The sequence below is a fragment of the Chiloscyllium punctatum genome, chromosome 3 (genome assembly GCF_047496795.1).
Source record: "Chiloscyllium punctatum isolate Juve2018m chromosome 3, sChiPun1.3, whole genome shotgun sequence".
In the NCBI taxonomy this organism is placed as follows: domain Eukaryota; kingdom Metazoa; phylum Chordata; class Chondrichthyes; order Orectolobiformes; family Hemiscylliidae; genus Chiloscyllium; species Chiloscyllium punctatum.
Genome location: NC_092741.1, coordinates 96,950,291 through 96,969,083, shown reverse-complemented (window position 1 = coordinate 96,969,083; position 18,793 = coordinate 96,950,291). Strand labels below are relative to the sequence as shown.

The 18,793-nt window shown below is 37.7% G+C and overlaps 1 protein-coding gene across 5 annotated transcripts in view; it reads right to left on the bottom strand.

Annotated features, from left to right (window-relative positions):
* Positions 1–18,793, bottom strand: part of supt3h (SPT3 homolog, SAGA and STAGA complex component) — a 425,992-nt gene that overhangs the window by 175,800 nt on the left and 231,399 nt on the right. For all 5 annotated transcript variants that reach the window (XM_072557090.1, XM_072557098.1, XM_072557063.1 and 2 more), the window contains one exon: positions 9,566–9,650. In XM_072557090.1, coding sequence (XP_072413191.1) covers positions 9,566–9,650 — 85 coding nt within the window. The remainder of the gene's footprint in view (positions 1–9,565; positions 9,651–18,793) is intronic.

The window sequence follows — 18,793 nt, the reverse complement described above, 5'->3', positions numbered from 1 at the left end:
GGACTGCAGATGCTGGAGACCAGAGCCGAGAGTGTATGCTGGAAAAGCACAGATCAGGCAGCATCTGAGGAACAGGAGAATCAATGTTTCTGGCATATGCATTTCATCAGGAATGAGGCTTGTGGGCTGGTGCTGAGAGATAAATGGGAGGGGGTTGGTTTTGGGGAAAGGTAGCTAAGAAAGCGATAGGTGGATGAAGGTGAGGGAGAAAGTGATAGGTCAGAGAGAGGAGTGATGGACAAGAGCGGAGGGTGGTGCCGGGACCACGATGAAGGTTTCAAAGCCCTCCGTTTCTTCCTTTCACGCCATCCCAACCAGTACCCTTCCACCGACACCCTCATCCGCCTGGCTGAACTGGTCCTCACCCTCAACAACTTCTCCTTCCAATCCTCCCACTTCCTCCAAACCAAAGGGGTAGCCATGGGCACCCGCATGGGACCCAGCTATGCCTGCCTGTTTGTTCGATATGTGGAACAGCCCATCTTCCACAGGTATACCGGCACCACCCCCCACTCCCCAGGACCTTACCATGAATGATTTTATTTTCTGTGTTGCATGGGCAAGACAAACTGCCAATAAACAATACATGAGGATATAAATGCACCAGCGAGATGGAGAATAAACATTAAGCAATGGCAAGATGAAGAACAGAGGCAAAGAAACTAATCCTGTTCAAGGTGGAATAGAGAGAAAAAAATTATTCAAGAAAATCTCGAACCAGGATTCAAAACTTTCACAAATGAATTGGTTGCAGATATTGAGAGATGAAACTTAATAGATGAACAAGTAACCTATGATATTACAGAAAAGAAACTGCGATTTGTGACAGTATTTTCCACACAGAGGTCAAAGGCAGAAATGATGAATGTTGTTTGACATCCCAAAAGAAATGGATGAAAGCAACCATTCAGCAACTAGTTAGGTTCAATAAGGCGACTTAGCACAATACAATGGCAACAAAGGCATCACATATTAAATACATCATGCAGTGAAATCCAGGATGTGGTGCATGTTCTTTAAACTAATAAAAATTTTGATTTCCTTAGGAAGGCACAATTTAAATTATGGCTTTTGTTATTTATTCCATACTGATAGTGTTGAGTGTTTGTGATGTGAAGATGAGTGGACCTACCATTCCACTTCTTTTTTAACAAGGGAAGATGTGGTCTCATAACTGTAAGCACACAAGAAAGGCTAGAAAGTTTTGTGAGGGTTACAGCAGCAAAGAGTGGGGAGACATGAGGGAGAGGAAACAGTGGCAAAGAAAGGGAGAGCATTGGAACGAGAGAGTGATACATAGAGGGTTGAGGAGCTCAGGAATAAGGAACAGGAATGGTCTGGAATGGATTGCTGGAGAGAGGCACTCAAGCAGACATGAGGCAAGAGAGAGAGAAAACCAGACAGCAAGTTAAATAAATGAATTTATGAGAAGTTGGAACGAATATGGGCTCTCTTTCAGCCATACCTCTTTATTCTTAGATTATTCAAAATGGCACCAAATTGTGGCAACACTTGAAGCTTTTGTGATGATGCTGCTCCTTTAACAAGGCTATGCTGTCCTTGGCTTTTTTTTTAGATTACATTAGATTAGATTACAGTGTGGAAACAGGCCCTTCGGCCCAACAAGTCCACACCGACCCGCCGAAGCGCAACCCACCCATACCCCTACATTTACCCCTTACCTAACACTACGGGCAATTTAGCATGGCCAATTCACCTGACCTGCACATCTTTGGACTGTGGGAGGAAACCGGAGCACCCGGAGGAAACCCACGCAGACATGGGGAGAACGTGCAAACTCCACACAGTCAGTCGCCTGAGGTGGGAATTGAACCTGGGTCTCTGGTGCTGTGAGGCAGCAGTGCTAACCACTGTGCCACCATGCCGCCCAAAGCAATTTTCCAGAGGTGATTCCGAAAGATCTAGGTTTGAAGGGTTTTAGAACCAGTTTGACCAAAGCCCACAGATGCTGCCTTGGACAAAAGGTTTTTAAGTTTTAAAAAAAACTTGGACAATGAACATGGTGTTGCCAGTTCTCCCAGCTCAGCTTTTCTCTGGTTTGGTTTTTAGCAGCCTGGCTGTTCACTAAAAGCAGTCAATTTTGAGGCTGCAGGTCCAAGAATTACCTACATGGAAGAAAGGGCTCCAGGCTGAGTCTCTCTGCCATCTCCTTCTCTCTCTTGTAAGACCCTGTATTTAACTTTATCTTTTTTACCAAGGGGTGTTTATGGGGATTATTGCAAGTATTTGGAACAGCATCATTAATAATCTATTGCGTTTGAGGGTAGATTAAGCTTTTCTATTTTCTATTCTCGTTGGTTTGTGTTTCATTCAGTAATCTTGTAAATAAACTCTGTTTTGTCTAAAATTAAGTGGTGTGACCAGCTGCATCACTCTGGAATATCAGAGTTCTACTTGCTTAAAACAACTAGCAAAGTTAAGTTGCAGGCTACTCTCTTGAAATGTTTTGAGGGGTCTGGCTTGGTCCTTAACACTTTTCACTATTACTTGCAATAATCCCCATAAACACCCCTTGGTAAAAAAGATAAAGTTAAATACAGGGTCTTATAAGAGAGAGAAGGAGATGGCAGAGAGACTCAGCCTGGAGCCCTTTCTTCCATGTAGGTAATTCTTGGACCTGCAGCCTCAAAATTGACTGCTTTTAGTGAACAGCCAGGCTGCTAAAAACCAAACCAGAGAAAAGCTGAGCTGGGAGAACTGGCAACCCCACTTTCATTGTCCAAGTTTTTTTTAAAACTTAAAAACCTTTTGTCCAAGGCAGCATAAATTACATGTATAAGCACGTAATTTGACATCCATAGCAGGTATTGTAAGTAACTTTGTGGTGTAAACGATTTGGAGCCGAGAGAAACAGTTTTCGCTGGCAACAAAAAAAATTGATTGGTCTATGGATTAGTGACCAGCTATTGTTGACTTTTTTGTCTGCCAACAACTACGTCATTGGTTCTCAAGTAACAGAACAGCTTGGAACCAGGGATAAAATTAGAGACAGAGAGAGAGATAGAGATAGAGGGAGAGGGACAGAGAAACAGCGAGAATGAGAGAAAGAGAGTAAAAGAGAGAGGTGTTCAATTCTTCCCTCGATTGGGAGTGATCTCTCTGTTCCCTACCAGCAAAATTCACATTAAATTCGAAGAAAACCAGTTTGCGTTTCCTGCAACATATGTTGTGAGCTCTTACTTCCTTTTTAAATTCCCCTAATGCACGGACAGACAATAAAAAAGGAATAGAGGTTGCTTGGCAGAGGGTATAAACTAAAAAGACAGTTAAGTAGTATTTTCCCCCCAACACAGGTTCTGACTAAAATAATCCTTATGACTCTCCTGCTAGTCACTAGTTTGCTTCAGTCATCTCTCGCTGGGTGCTTCCACTGATTGGTAAGAGACACAAGTTGGCCTGTACTCTTAGGAATGTCTCTGATTTATCAGAAGCACAGCTCACAATAACTCATTTCTATCTCAAACAATGAATAGATTTTACAGCTAGTTTCCAGTAAAGATATTTTTCAATGCTACAGCATGCCACCCTTCTCATAATGATAATTCATTTCATAATTTCCTTTAACATGAGGAATGAGGCATAAACTCAGCTGCATGTTTTACTTTACAAGCATTCTAAATGCAAACTAAATAATATGGCAAACACTTTAAAGCAGTCATTAACATAGAAATCAACAACATAATTATTTCATATACTTTACTTTTACTTGACAATTATATGAATGAAGCTGCAAGTAGAAATAAAATACAACTTAATAGAAAAGAAAAATCAGAGGAAGCTCTCTTAGTAAAGCAAAACCCTTAAAGAGCAGCAACCTTTTACTTAATACATGAAAACTACAAAGGAAATATATCTGTTAGCTGGGTCACATTGCAGTTGGCAGTACTTGGGTCAAATGACTTTTCACCTAGGTCAGAAGTTATAATAATAAGCATTTACAAGCACATTTACTCCTTCAATAACAACTATCTTCGGCCACAAAGTCAAAAGGTTATAAAGTCAACTAGTCACAGCATTTTAGTTCTCTTCCTAACAGCATAAGCTCTTGCACTCCCCTGAGTGCACTGATTGATACTTAAATGCATTTATCTTTCAGGTCAGGCAATTTAGGATCACAAAATTTGTCAAGATAGTGGAACTTAAGGATATCAATGATTTGTTCTATCAAATTTCACTGGGCAACATGGCTTTTATTGTTAGCATACTACTTGTGTAATTGGTTGCGTAGCAGTGTCCTCATCATCAAGTAATCAAATGTTTCTTTGTTGTAGTGGCTCAAATACACATTTCACTTCAGATTGCCACAAAATGAAGGCATCATAACTGCTGTCAGCATACTAGATACTGGTCATGTGATTCTCTTATGCTTCTGCACCAGCTGAACACTGAGTGAATAGTACATCTTAGAAGTGACGTGTAATGCTCACAAACTGACATGTAAAGTCAATCTACTCTGCTTTATGGGGCAAATTGCAGTCTTTGCAAAGCTTAATGATCATTCACGATACTACTCACAAGCAATGAAACATAAAATGTAGCTAATTCTTGGAGTAGAAAGCCATACAGATGTATCTTGACCAAAAATGAATTATAAACTGTGGAATATTGAAAATTCTTCAGCTCCAGTTTGCAGGAAGCCCAGCACAGAAACATTCATGGTACAGTCAAATTGACAAGCACCAGCAATGCATTCCTCATCCTGTTGAGGTGCCAGTTGTGGCTGTAGCCAGACAAGATTTCACCAAAATCAATTTGAAGTGCAGAGAACTTGAACATTGTTCCTTACTAAATTTGGTATAGCAGTGTCATTCCTAGATAGGTTCAGAAGGAGACAATTTCTCCCTGCCACTTCCTTTCTTTTCTAGTAGTTCACCCCATACTTTTCAACTTCTGCTCTTTCCCACAGTCATTATTCAGGGGAATGCTCACTACTACATGCAGGTAATTGATTTGTGTCAAATCTTCAAAATCAAGACCAAGTCTTTTGACACCTGGCACATCATTCCCTGTAGATGCAGCACCTTCAAAAAAATCCAGGAGTTTTTTTTAAATGTACCAGTTTGCAGCAGAAATCAATTCACAATTGCAAGTACTTAATGGTTGTTTTAGATAGTACTAGTGGCGACTTTAACCTGCCAGGAATGTGTGTTCATCTGAGAGTGATTAAAAGACACTGAGTCCTCGCATATTGTGTATGTATGTGTACACTTACACCCTCACTAAACGGAGCAACTTACACCAGAAGCATATGGATGCCAGGGAAAATCCCACCAAATACCCCAACTGATCTAGAGACATATAATAGCATCCCGGAAAAGACTGATTAAAATAGCTAAACTTATGGGGTGTGGGGTTGGGGGAGACTCTGAAAGGATAATGACTTGAGTACATATAAAAGGACACAGAGGAAATATTATGATGCAATGGGCCAGGAGGTGAATGTCCATGTGATGGGTATGGCTGTTAAGATTAAGGAACAATGGATGAATAAAGGTATTCAGGTTCTAGTCAAGAATAAAAGAGAATCTTATTTTAGATATAGACAACTTGATTCAATTGAATCTCTTAATCAATGCATGGAGTGTATGGGGCATTGTTAAGAGAGAACTCAGGAACAAAAAGAGGGGATATGAGATAGCATTGGCTGATAAGGTTAAGGACAATTCAAAGAGATTCTACAAACGCATAAAGTGCAAGAGGGTAACTAGAGAGAGGGCAGGGTCTCCTTAAGATCAAGGAAGTCATCTTTGTGTTGAGCCCCAAGAGATGGGAGAAATACAAAATGAATATTTTGCATCAGAGAAAGAATAGAGTCTAGAGAATGCAGAGAAATAAATATTGATGTTTAAAAACAGTTCACATTACAGAAGAGGAAACTTGGGAGTTCTTAGAGAATATAAAGGTGGATAAATCTCCAGGACCTGATCTAATGAATCCCAGAATGTCATGGGAAGTTAAGAGAGAAAATTACAAGAACCCTTGTAGAAATACTTGCATCATCTATAATGACAGGTGAGGTGCCTGATGACTGGAGGGTGGCTAATGTTGCACCTTTGTTTAAGAAAGGTTGTTCGGAGAATACAGGAAATATAGACCTGTGAGCCTGACTTCTGTTGTGGACAAATTTTTGGAGGTGATTAATAAAGATAGGATTTACAGACATTTAGAGAGGCAAAATTGATAAGGATAATCAGCATAGTTTTGTGTGAGGAAAATTGTGTCTCATGAACTTGATTATATTTTTTTGAGGAAGTTACCAAAAAGATTGATGATCTTACAGCTGTAGACATTGTTAAGCCTTTGACAAGGTTCCGCATGGTACACTAATTAATAAAGTTAGGTCACGTGGGATTCAGGATGACCTTGCCCAATTGGATACATAATTGGGTTAACCACGCGAGACAGAGAATAAAGTTGCTTTTCGGACTGGAAACCTATGACCAGTGGAATAAAAGGATCAGTCTGGGTCCTTTTATTTGTAATTTATATAAATGATTTAGATGACAATATAAAAGGCATGGTTAGGAAGTTTGTGGGCGGCACGGCGGCACAGTGGTTAGCACTGCTGCCTCGCAGCGCCGGAGACCCGGGTTCAATTCCCGCCTCAGGCGACTGACTGTGTGGAGTTTGCACATTCTCCCTGTGTCTGCGTGGGTTTCCTCCGGGTGCTCCGGTTTCCTCCCACAGTCCAAAGATGTGCAGGTCAGGTGAATTGGCCATGCTAAATTGCCCGTAGTGTTAGGTAAGGGGTAGATGTAGATGTAGATGTAGGGGTATGGTTGGGTTACGCTTCGGCGGGGCGGTGTGGACTTGTTGGGCCGAAGGGCCTGTTTCCACGCTGTAAGTAATCTAATCTAAAACCAAGGTAGGTCCTTGAGTGTTGTTGTAGAATTTAGCGACCTAGATGATCAGGGACATAATTCTTTAAAATTTGCGACAGGGTGGTTAAAAGGGCGTTTGGCATGCTTGCCTTCATTGCACAATGCTTTGAGTATATGAGTTGGGAAATCATGCTCACAGGACATCGATGAGGCTTCATCTGGAATACTGTGTCCGGTTCTGGTCACCCAGTTGTAGGAAAGATATTACCAAGCTGGAGAGGGTTCAGAAAAGATTTATCAGATTGATGCCATGTACGAAAGGTTTGAGTTATAAAGAAAGGCTGGCACCTTTTTCACTGGAGTGTAGGAGGTTGAGAGGCAATCTGATAGAAATTTATAAAGTGATGAGAGGTATAAATAGAGTTAATGGCAGTTGTCTTTTCTGTAGTATGGGGGATTTTGAGACGAGGGGGCATATTTTTAAGGTGAGAGGAGAAAGATTGAAAAAAGACACGAGGCACACTTTTTGTAGAGAGGGTGGTTTGAGTGTGGAATTAATTACAACATTTAAAAGACATTTGCATAGATACATGAATAGGAAAGGTTTGGTGGGATATGGGCCAACAGCAGGCAGGTTGGACTAGTTTAGTTTGCGATTATGTTTGGCATGGACTGGTTGCACCAAAGAATCTGTTTCTGTGCTGAACGACTCTATGACACTGAGATGTGTCATGATATGACCTAAAATGTTGCTTAAGATAACTATAAAGAGATACTTACTGGCACTCGTGGTGGGTTGTAGAGTTAGGAATTATGCATTAAAAGTAAATAATACTGAACCTCGTCTCCCACTTCAAGTGGATGTACCAAGTTTAATGCTTATGTCATTTCTAGAATAACATATTCAAATTTTCTGCTGATAACATGGGAATTATATAAAATTTAATCAAATCAAACAGAATAATGCTGTAAGTATTTAAAAGGAACCACAATCCTGTGCCAGGTATTTTAATTTATATAGTGCTGAGGTGCCAACCATTGCACTGTCCAGTATATCTGGCAAATATGACACTTTAGAAAGATGTCATCGTTTACCAGTTCAAGTCAATCAGTTATTAAACTATATCAAGAATTTTTGGCTTCAAAATGAAACATATTTGATAATCATTTTAATAATATAAGGAAATGGCTCAGAGTTATGCAATAAATTCACATCCCCGGAAGATTGCAAAGCATTTCATGGCAGATAAATTACTTCAAATTAGTTTATGGCATGCAACCACCAATGTTATGGATGATGTCTGAACATTGGCTGCAATAACGTTCCACAAACTGCAATGAGGTAAAAGCAGTTAAGCTGGTCTCAGCACATTGGCTGAAGTACAAATGTTGGCTTGGACAATGAGATCACCAGCAGCTTACTTTGAACTGTGCCAGTCAAATTTTTTTTCATCTGCCTGACTAGGCCAACAAGGAACTCCTTTAAAATCTCATCTAAAAGATGGTACCTTTCACATTGCAGCACTCCACCAATGAACTAAATTTTAAGCTTTGATTATGCTAGAGTCCTGGTTTGGCATATAAATTCACAGCTTTCTGCACGTGCTCTAAAATGAGTCAAACTTACACCAAAACCTTCCTCTATGTATCAAGGCTAAAAGAGGCAAGAGTGCACATCTGAGATTATTAAATGGTGTCACATATGAATTTCCACAGAAAACAGTAAGACATTTGATTATAATACATAACTATTGATTGCTACATATTTAAAATGACTATTTATAAATCAAGTATAAAGAAGGTCAAAATAAATCTTGTAAATTTCTATTCAATCCATTAATAAATCTTTTTATAGCTGTTAAATGTTTCAGTTACCAATTATCGCCTGATTTGACATTTCAGCATCATTCCTTCAATTCCTAAGTTATGTACATAGTCAAAGTTTACAAAGGTTCAACTTGCAAACGTCCCATACAGATCATTTTGCTATAACACGTGTTTTGTTAACGTGAATTCGCTATAATACAATTGACACTGTTTCTAAAGTGTGAACTTTTAAGGCATGTGTTTGTGTAACGTGATTACATTTCCAACACTAAGTGTTGTTTCTAAAGCGTGATTTTTCTATAACACGAGGTTGCAAAAGAATATAACCATCGCATTATGGAAGAACTACCTGTAATTACAAATGTGATTCTATATTAATTTTAAAGATATGACATTCAAACATTTTTTCGTACTTACAAATGGTTATATTATATTGTGATCTGACTGTTATACAAATTGACTTACAAATGTACTCAAGATTGGAACCTAATCATAATCCAGTGACTGTCCGTATGATAAACGATGATGGTCCCTTAACAGTTGTTTGTGAGGCACCACTTTGACTGACTGAGAAATTTTGCTTAATTCCTACAATGCATTTTCTATTCGAGCTATCTTTCAATCCATATTTCTATCTAGTATTCAATTCCATACTTCTTGACATTTGTCATGTGTCTCATCAGTGACATGTTATCAAAAATCTTCTGAAAGTTCTACATATGGTTTCCACCACATTGTCCTCACTTTATCCATTTCTTTTACCAAACTGTTCAGTTAAAATAAGGGTAACATGCTCTTCATCACAACATTGAGCGTGCCCCAAAGACACACTTCATTTTTCAAATAAATATTAGCCAAGAATTCAAGTCTCAATTGTGTGTTTTAATAAATCTTACCATGTTAATCAATTGAGAGTGCACTATATCTTCAACTAAAACAGCAGTTTCCGTGAGAGGTCGGCGGGCATCACCAAAACCATACCTGCAAAGCAAAAACACAGAGGGGGTTAAAATTCCATGTATAACTGAATATATTGTTCACAAGAAAGGATATCCATAAATACCTGCATAAAAAATCATGAAAATCAAAAACATTACACAGCATATTGCAAAGACCAAACATGGTCTTCTTTGCATATTAATTAATGGATACCACAGAAGCATTGGAGATTGGTGAATAAATAAATTTGTCTGTCTAGGAAACATTTAAATAAAATTTAAGTTAAGTGCTGTTCAATTTATATAGATCCACCATAAGGTCTATTCGACTTTTACAGACAAACATGAACTAATCAAAATCATTATCTTCTCCATTGCTGATGGATGTAGGCATTTGGTAATTTTTTCTCTCAAAATGGAATGGAACGTTGCCTTTCTGCTCAAAAAAATACGAGCAAACTGACAATTACGATTTTGATATGAATTTAAGAGTTGCTGGTTAGAGATGATAATTTATTACCCAAGTAATCATCGCATCATCTTATTAAAATGAATTCAGCGATCATGAAATAAGCTCTAATTTGATTAATGGGCCCACAGGATATAAAGATTCATCCAGTCAACAACCCTGGATGATATCCAAATTAATTCAGCATTGCTTGCATAAACCTTCATGCAGTTTGGACACCTGCAGTGGAACCAGTAGCTTGAAAACGTGTATTTTACAGAGTCAGATAACTGAAGAGATAATGTTTTAAATTATTTTGATGAATATGAAAATCAAAGTATAGCTCCATCCCATCCAACTTGACTCTAAGGTAGAACAGCTGATGGCGCAATTCTATCACGTTGTCTTTATCCTCATTTAGATCGAGGCAGGTTTCGATCTCAATGCAACTTTTCTCAACTTTCCTTTCAGCTGTCTGCTAAACTGTTTCACACACATACAGCCAGCTCTGTATCACCACAGATGCTGAGAAAGAGGAAGGAACCCAACATGTTCATAAGCCACAGTCACTTCCTTTACATCAATTATTATTTTAGACCACTGGAAACATCAGACTTAAACTGAAGGATTATACAATTCAGCCTGAAGTTCTTATGCCACCTTTTTACTTTTGCATTATATTGTGAAAAACACCTCAATACTGATTATTCCATTTCTAAGATGTAGCTTCTTCTATTATTTTCATTCACTTTGATTCTTTTGCAACTGGCACCCTGAAGTGATCTTTTGTTTCTACAATTTCAAAACCATCAGGTGAACAGGATCATAGAACAGATACAGCGGTTTAGTTCCATTCTACAACTACTTTCCTTCAACTTTATAACAATCTATCTCAAAGTGAAATAATGGATCACTCAAACATACAAAATTCAAAACAACACTAGACCATTCAGCTCCTTGGGCCTGCTCCACCATTTGATAAAATCATGGGTGATCCGATTATGGCCTCAACTCTACTTTCTTGTCCACCCTTTATAACCTTTGGTTCACTTGTCAATCAAGAAGGCACAAACCTGAATTCACTGTTCTCTGAGGAAGAGATTTTCACAGAAGAATGATACTTGCAGTGGGGTTGAGTTTGCCTCTAGCAGATTCCTGATCTGATGCAATAATGTTTATACACTATTATTTCCCACAGCAGCAGAAACTGGGCATGAATTTAATATACTGAAGAATCCATGGATATTTATTGCAACTATTATGTAAAAACATTAAAATCCTCAGTCACTTAAGTGTTTGAGATAATACTTAGCTACTATATTTCAAAACAGGAGCATGTCTCTTCACACCGTACAACATACTGACCATGGGACATAATACAAATTTCCTCAAGCTCATCTTAAATGGAAGACTGAAACAAAAACTGAAATTTCTAGAGAAACTGAGCAGGTCTGGCATCATCTGTAGAGAGAAAGCAGAGTTAACATGAAGGAAAGTGGGGGAAGAGATCCTCACAATACCCAGCCTATCAAGCCACGCCCATGGATCCACTGGTGAAGATGGTGGCGACCTGCTTTCTTGATACTTAGAAAACAAAGGCATCAAGGGGCATTAAAAAATTAAGAAAAATGGCATTGAGATAAAGGATCAGCCATCATTTTGAATGGTGGAGCAAGCTTGAAGGGGAAAATGGCCTATCACTGCTCCTAGATTCTATGTACTACTACAGTCCTTGGAATGTAGGAACATCCACAATCTGTCACGAAGGGAGTTCCAAAATTTTAACAAACTGACTATTAAAGGAATGCCAGTATAATTCAAATCAGGGTGATGTGTAGTTTGGTGGAAAACTTGGAAGTAATGGTGTTTCTGTGTATTTGCTGCCCTTGCCCAATGCAACAGAGGTTGGGGTTTGGAAGGTCCTGATGAATTAGCCTTTAAGAGTTTCTGCAGTTACTGCTGAATCAGTGGTAAAAGAAACAAATGCTGAACATGGTGGATAGGATCCCAATCAAGTGTGTCTTTTTGCCTTGGTGTTGACCTTCTTGTGTGTTGTAGGAGCTGCATCCATTTGGGCAAATGGACAGTAATCAATCACGCTCCTGACATTTGCCTTGGAGATGGTGGACAGGCTTTGGGAAGATGGCAGAAAAATTACTTTTTACAGGATTCCTAGCCTTTGACATGCACTTGAAGCTACAATATTACAAAGCTGGTAAATAAGGCAATAATAAGGTTAGGAGTGGAGTGGCCCTGGCAGAACCCAAACTAAGGATCAGCGAGCAAGTTATTCCTGTCAAAGGGACATGTGTTAGCATGATCAATGGTCCAATAAATTATTTTACTTATGATCAAGAGGAAACCGACAGGGTGTCAACTAGGTAGCTTGGATTGTCCTGCTTTTGGGAGGCAGGACTTATCAAGTCAATTTTCCCCACACTTGCCTGGATGCTAGCATTGCAGCTACACAGAAACAGATGGGCAAACAGCACAGCTAGTTTTACAGCACAGAACCTCAGTATTATTCTTCAAATACTGTTGGGACCCATTGCCTTTGCAGTATCCAGTGCCTTGAGTTACTTCTCTATAACACGTGGAGTGAATCAAATTGGTTGAAGAGTTCATGGGGACTTCAGGATGAGACCATGGTTAATCATCTAATCATCACTTCTGGCTGAAGATAAATGCAAATGTTCCAGTTTTGATTTTTTTTCTTCTAAAGTACTATGCTCCCCCATCAATGAGCATTGGGACATTTGTGGACTTTCCTCCTCTTGATAATTCTTTGATTGTCCATTACCATTCAAAACTGGACATGGCAGACTGCAAGCCTGATCTGATCAGCTTGTCTTGAGATTTCTCAGTTCTGTCCAATGCATGCAGCTTCTGCTACCTGGTATATAGGTAGACCTGGGTTGTAGCCTCATCAGGTTGACACACCTCACCTTTACGTTTATCTGCTGCTGCTCCAACACATCACCTTGCACACTTCATTGAACAAGAATTCTAATTTTCTATTCTTCCTGATAACATGGACAAGATCATATTTTCCTACATTATGTTCCACCTGCCAATTTCTTTGCCGATCCACTTAACCACTCAAACATCCCTTTGTAGATTTATAATGTCGTCCTCCTAATTTACTCTCCCACCTTCAGCCAAATAATTGATATACAGCAGAAATGTATTGACCCTTGTGGCACTCTAAAGCTCGTGAACCCAAAAATGACTCACTTCTCGCTTCTTCATGTTAGTTAACTAATCCTCTATGATGATGTGTTAGCACTTAAACACTTACATCTTCTTTTGCCCAGGCAGTGCATTCATACACTAATCACTTGTTCTAAGTATCACATCAATATCCCTTTCATCTTTTAACATTTCTAAAGTTATGCATTAATTGAGCGGGCATCTGTCCTGATGCTGTTATGACACACAAATTGAACGCTTTTGCAATGTAAAACCATCACACAGCAATAATAGTGTGTCTTTAATTATCTTTCATTAAGTACCTGAACCCAGCATACCTTGTTGCAGCCACACAGTTTCCAAATAAGCAGAATGCTGGTGGTTTCCAATCAACCTCCTTGAATTCAATATTATGATTAACTGCAGCAGCCAGAATATCTACGCTTCCTCAAAATGAGTCAAATTAGTTAGCTGAGTTGCATACAAATTCAGTGAACTGACCAAAGGAATACATGATCAGCAACCAGTCTACATTTGAATCCACAGATGGTTCCACCTTCAGCATCTTCAGAAAAGCTGAGCAAGAATCTGGTCAGATCATATCATTATAGGACCATTTAATTTGTAGTCTCAGAATCTACCCAGCCACCCTTCCAAAAGCAGAATGCTACACTCCCAGAAAGGAATTTTGGAAGATAAATATGATTTGACCATTTAATCAACAGTAACTGCAGCCATGTACAACAACTCAATATCACATGAATTAACTGAAGTAGGCCATTCAGGCCACCGAGCTTACTCCTCCATTTAGTAAGATCAGGTTGCAGCCTGCCATATTGCTTCAATCAAAAGTCTGTAACTCAGCTTGGAATGTATTCAATGACCTAGCTTCCACTGCTCTCTGAGGAAGGGAATTCCACAGAGTAATGACTCTCAAAGAAGATTCTCCTCTTCTCAGTGCTAAATGGGAGATCTCTTATTTTTAAATAACTGTCCCCTTACTCTACATGCTTCCATAAGGAGGGAACATCCTCTTAGCATCCAGCTTCTAGCTTTTCTAAAATATAATGGGTAGAGGCTCAACCTGATCAAACTTCCCTCATAAGAACCTCTTCTGTTATGTCTCACAAGCCACTTTGCACAACACTTGCATCACATGAATTAGTTAAGTTCTCTCAACAGCTTCTCAAGCAATTCTATCCTTTTTTGAGTGAGGAAACCAAAACTGCACATAGTATTCGAAATGCAGTCTAACCAGGGCCTTGCCATGCTTTAGCAGCATTCCCCTGCCCTCATACTTAACTTCTCTTACAATAATCTCTAACATTCCATCTGTCTTCCAATCATCTGCTGAAACTCCACACCAACTTTTTGTGATTCATGAAGCAGGACACCCAGATCCTTCACCACATTTGAGACATACATTTCTTTCTTTACATTTGAAGAAACTGTAGCACGTGGCCCTACTGTATGTTGTGCTTGAACAAGGATAAAGACTCACCAGTCTGTATTTATTTGCACACATGGTGAAACAGACTCAGTCTTAGTAAAACCAAATGTTTCTAATGCAATACAATATGGTGAGAGAGAAAATTGGAGCATTATTCAAACCTGCATGACTTCACAAGGTAAACAGCATGCAAATTTGAAAATTTATCAAAGTTATCTATGAACTTTGTTTACAAGTGCAGATATGGCAACATTAATATTAGAAATTCAGCCCATTTTTGCAATACATGGTTCATTGGAAGCTACATTTTATAATTGAATGTATTATAAAGCTGCAAAATCAAATGTATAACAGTATTGATCCACTTTAAAAACACAATGTTCTGAAAATACTTTTCACATAATTTATTGATGTGATATTGTGCTACAAAAGGGAAAAAAAGACTGGGAAGTGTGACACGTCATTAAAAAATAACAGTAGCATCTCCCAAGTCATTGTTCACAATAAGCTGGAAGTTTTATAAGAACAAGGAGTTATGCCAAGTATATTGACAGGGATATTGACTTGTCAGCAGGATAGAAGTATATTACTGAATGCACAATTAGTAAGCTTGTTGACATACAACCTTTAAATAAAAATAAATTTCCATGAAAAAAACCTCAAGAATTGGCTTATTTGGTTTCCAAATTATTACACATTTTAAATAACTTTGCTTCATCCTCAAAAATTATCTGGACAGATTGTTAACTGAATTGTTAACACTTTTCATTTGTGCTTCTAACAATCCAAAGAATCTATGATCACAGGTAGTTCTGTTAACACATAACCGAACACAGATATTAGCTATCAGAGATTTAAACAGATGCTACACTTGTTTTGACAATTTAATCTTCAAACTTTGAAAGTCGCTTGGAAAAAATAAAGGAATCCTCAAGTCCTTACTGGATGCATGAGACATATCTTTTCGCCCTTTAACTTCTTTTGACAGATAGGTTGTAGACTGAAAAGATAAACATGCTTAATAAAGTCTAAAACTACATGGCATTCAGCCAATCTTCTGTGGTTTATATAACTGCACATCACCAGTCAACTGCACAATTTTAGATCTCATTACAACCTCCATCACTCATGGCAGAGTTTTCAGTCATCCTTGCCTTGGAATTGCTTTCACTTCTTAACTCTCTAACACCCTTCAACAGTCACCTCTAAACTCCACTCTTTGACCATGCCTCTGGCATCTTCTAATTTGTCTATTCTACTTTTGACTGGTATTCAACACATCATCCTATTAAACACATTATTGCACTTCTCATATAGAAAAACGTTCCAAATATATTATTTCAATATCATAAATTGTTAAAAAAATTCTCGCATTAACACTAATAGGACCCTTATTTGTGTTAAGGGAAGAAACCTAATTTTGATATTCAAAGTGATATCATTCCAAGGTAGAAAGTGATTGCAGTTTAAAGTGTGACTGTGGTGGAATCCACATTTTGTAAATAGTACTTGTAGAGCAATGAAGAAAGTGCAAGTTGTATATGCAATTCAAAGTGTCATTCAGTAGAGGGTACTCTAAAATATATGAAAATAAATAGCAGATTATATGATTTATAAACTTTTTAGTGTATTTAAAATTAACTGCTTTCACTAATTCAATAAAAATTGATAGCTTATGCATGCTTAGCTTACATTTACTGGAAATTACAGCACTGCTATAAGTAAATTAGTAGCAATAACAAGACAGCACATTGTGATTTGAAACTTTTGGACACAAGTTTTAGTTTGACTTTGTTTTTAAATAACTTCTAATCTCAACTGGGCTGTATAAAGGATATGTCAACAGGATATCCCTGAAGGAGGGATATAGAAACCTGCACTAAAAAAAAGGTGAATTAATTAACCCACTGCAATATATCTTCATAAGATCAGTTATTACAGAGAAGCATTAACAAAGGTCAATGTCCATCGGGAAATAGCAGGTAGCATGATGGATAGGAGAAATAACAGAAAACATATCAAATAAATGTGAACTTATTCTTTGAATGCTTCACCAGTTGTATGGACTGTGCTTTGTCACTTCATAAATTGGGTCACTTGAATTGCCTTTGCTACTAGTTGGAAAGGAAATTGGCTTTAGTCTCTATCTGGGTGGGTTAAAGTCAGACAAGAGATTTACTGTTCCGGAACAAGAGATATTGTTCCGGAACATTTCTGACTGCAAAGCTTTACTTATCAAACATGGTGCCATGTTGTCTGTTTAATAGAGGCAAGAGTCTTTCAATAAGTGATAATGCTAGTTTGGAAGAAGGCCTAAAATTCTGATTCAGCTTGTACAACATTGATCAGTCTTTTGAAGTGGCGGGTGCAAAAAATTTGGAAAGAAAATGCATTTAGTGAAATTAAAAAAGCCATTCAAGTCAGAGCCTAAATTTTTTGAGTTTACTTCATGGATTGCTGTTTCAGCATATTTTCCGTCAACGAAAAAACTGGAATGCTTTTAAACTTAGAAGTAAAATCGAAGGAGAAATAACATGGAGAAAGAAAATAAATTGGTTAGGAAGACTATTTGTAAAACTATGGTTTCACTGAAAAAACACTTTTGGGAGATTTAAACCATTTCTAGATCACAACTCAAAACAGCTACATAACTCTACCTTCTTTTCAGCAAGATTGAATTTTTATATATGTAAACTGTATTAGGTCAATCAACCAGCTATAAGAGTTATTGTGTTGGGGTTTCAAGATGCAAACATTCTTTGTAAGCAAGAAGATTTGTTCTACATGACCTTTTCACAAAAAAATCAAACTGTTTCAGGCCTCTTTGGCTTTACACTATAGTAATTTAACTCCAAAATACAGATGGATAATTGTTGAGAGGGAGCATGGAAAAACACACAATTTTCATCATCTTTCTATTTCAGTTCAATTTGTTATTTTTCTATTGGTTCTGAGCTTTATTCTTTATAAAACTCCTCAGAGCTTAACTAGAAGCTCTCTGAAAAACTAAATGCATTATTTTTCTAAGTTAATTACCTCCTCAAAAGATTACTACCAGATCTGAGAGACAATATATGACTTCAAAATCTTCACATTATTTCTTACGATGTCTAAGGAAAATTGTTATTGTCTTGTAAAATTCTCTTCATTATTTTATCCACTATCCATTTAATCTAATTGGTCCACATGCATCATTTTTCTTTCAAATATTGAGATTACACTTACGATCTAATAGCATTCAAATATAGTAGGTATGTTTAAGGGGCTCTCAGAAAATCAAGTAGAGGTTCACCTATTTCCTCTCTTGTTTCTTGTGCTGGCATTTAATTGCAAGTTTTTCATAATATTGGACTTGTTGATCTGTAGAACTTACACATTTCTAAACCTAACAAATTAGTCCAAAACTCTATCCAGTCTTTGTGATGAAGAATGAATTAAAAATACATTGAAGACATCCGCTATTTCTAGTTCTACTCACACTTCTGTCGAACTGTTTATTTTATCTTCTTCTTTCTATGTAGCACAAATGAGCTTAAAAGCTTGGACCCTCAATATAATTTAGAATTCACTCTTCTGTTATGTTCTCACTGCATCACATAACATTTACTAAAATATTATTCCAGTTATTCCAAGATTCTACCACACTAAAATTGATAATTATTTGTAATATGCACAATGCAGAAAATACAATAACATGGGCCCAAGTATCAACTTTGGTCCAAAAGTGGCAACTGAGCACTAAAGTGCGAAACATACACCACTTCTACTCTATATCTAATATAAATAACTTGTCTATAATAATAATCAGTTGTGGCAATGACATTTGAATTAAGAAAACATAGCTGTACTAAAGTGATTCCTACAATGTACTGAATTGTTAAAAGAACTTTAGGCTCACCAGCCTCTTGAAGTTTTCATTGAATCAATGAGCTTTAAAGAGGATAGTAAAAGTAAGACTCCTTCACACATTAAACAGGACCTTTTTTGGTATGGAAGTGGAAGGTGTTGAGGGAAAAAGTACTTCATTGAATCGTTGCAAACCTGAAAACTGTATTTTCATAATTCTGTGCAGGTGTCAGTTCTTGTACGTGGAAAGCTG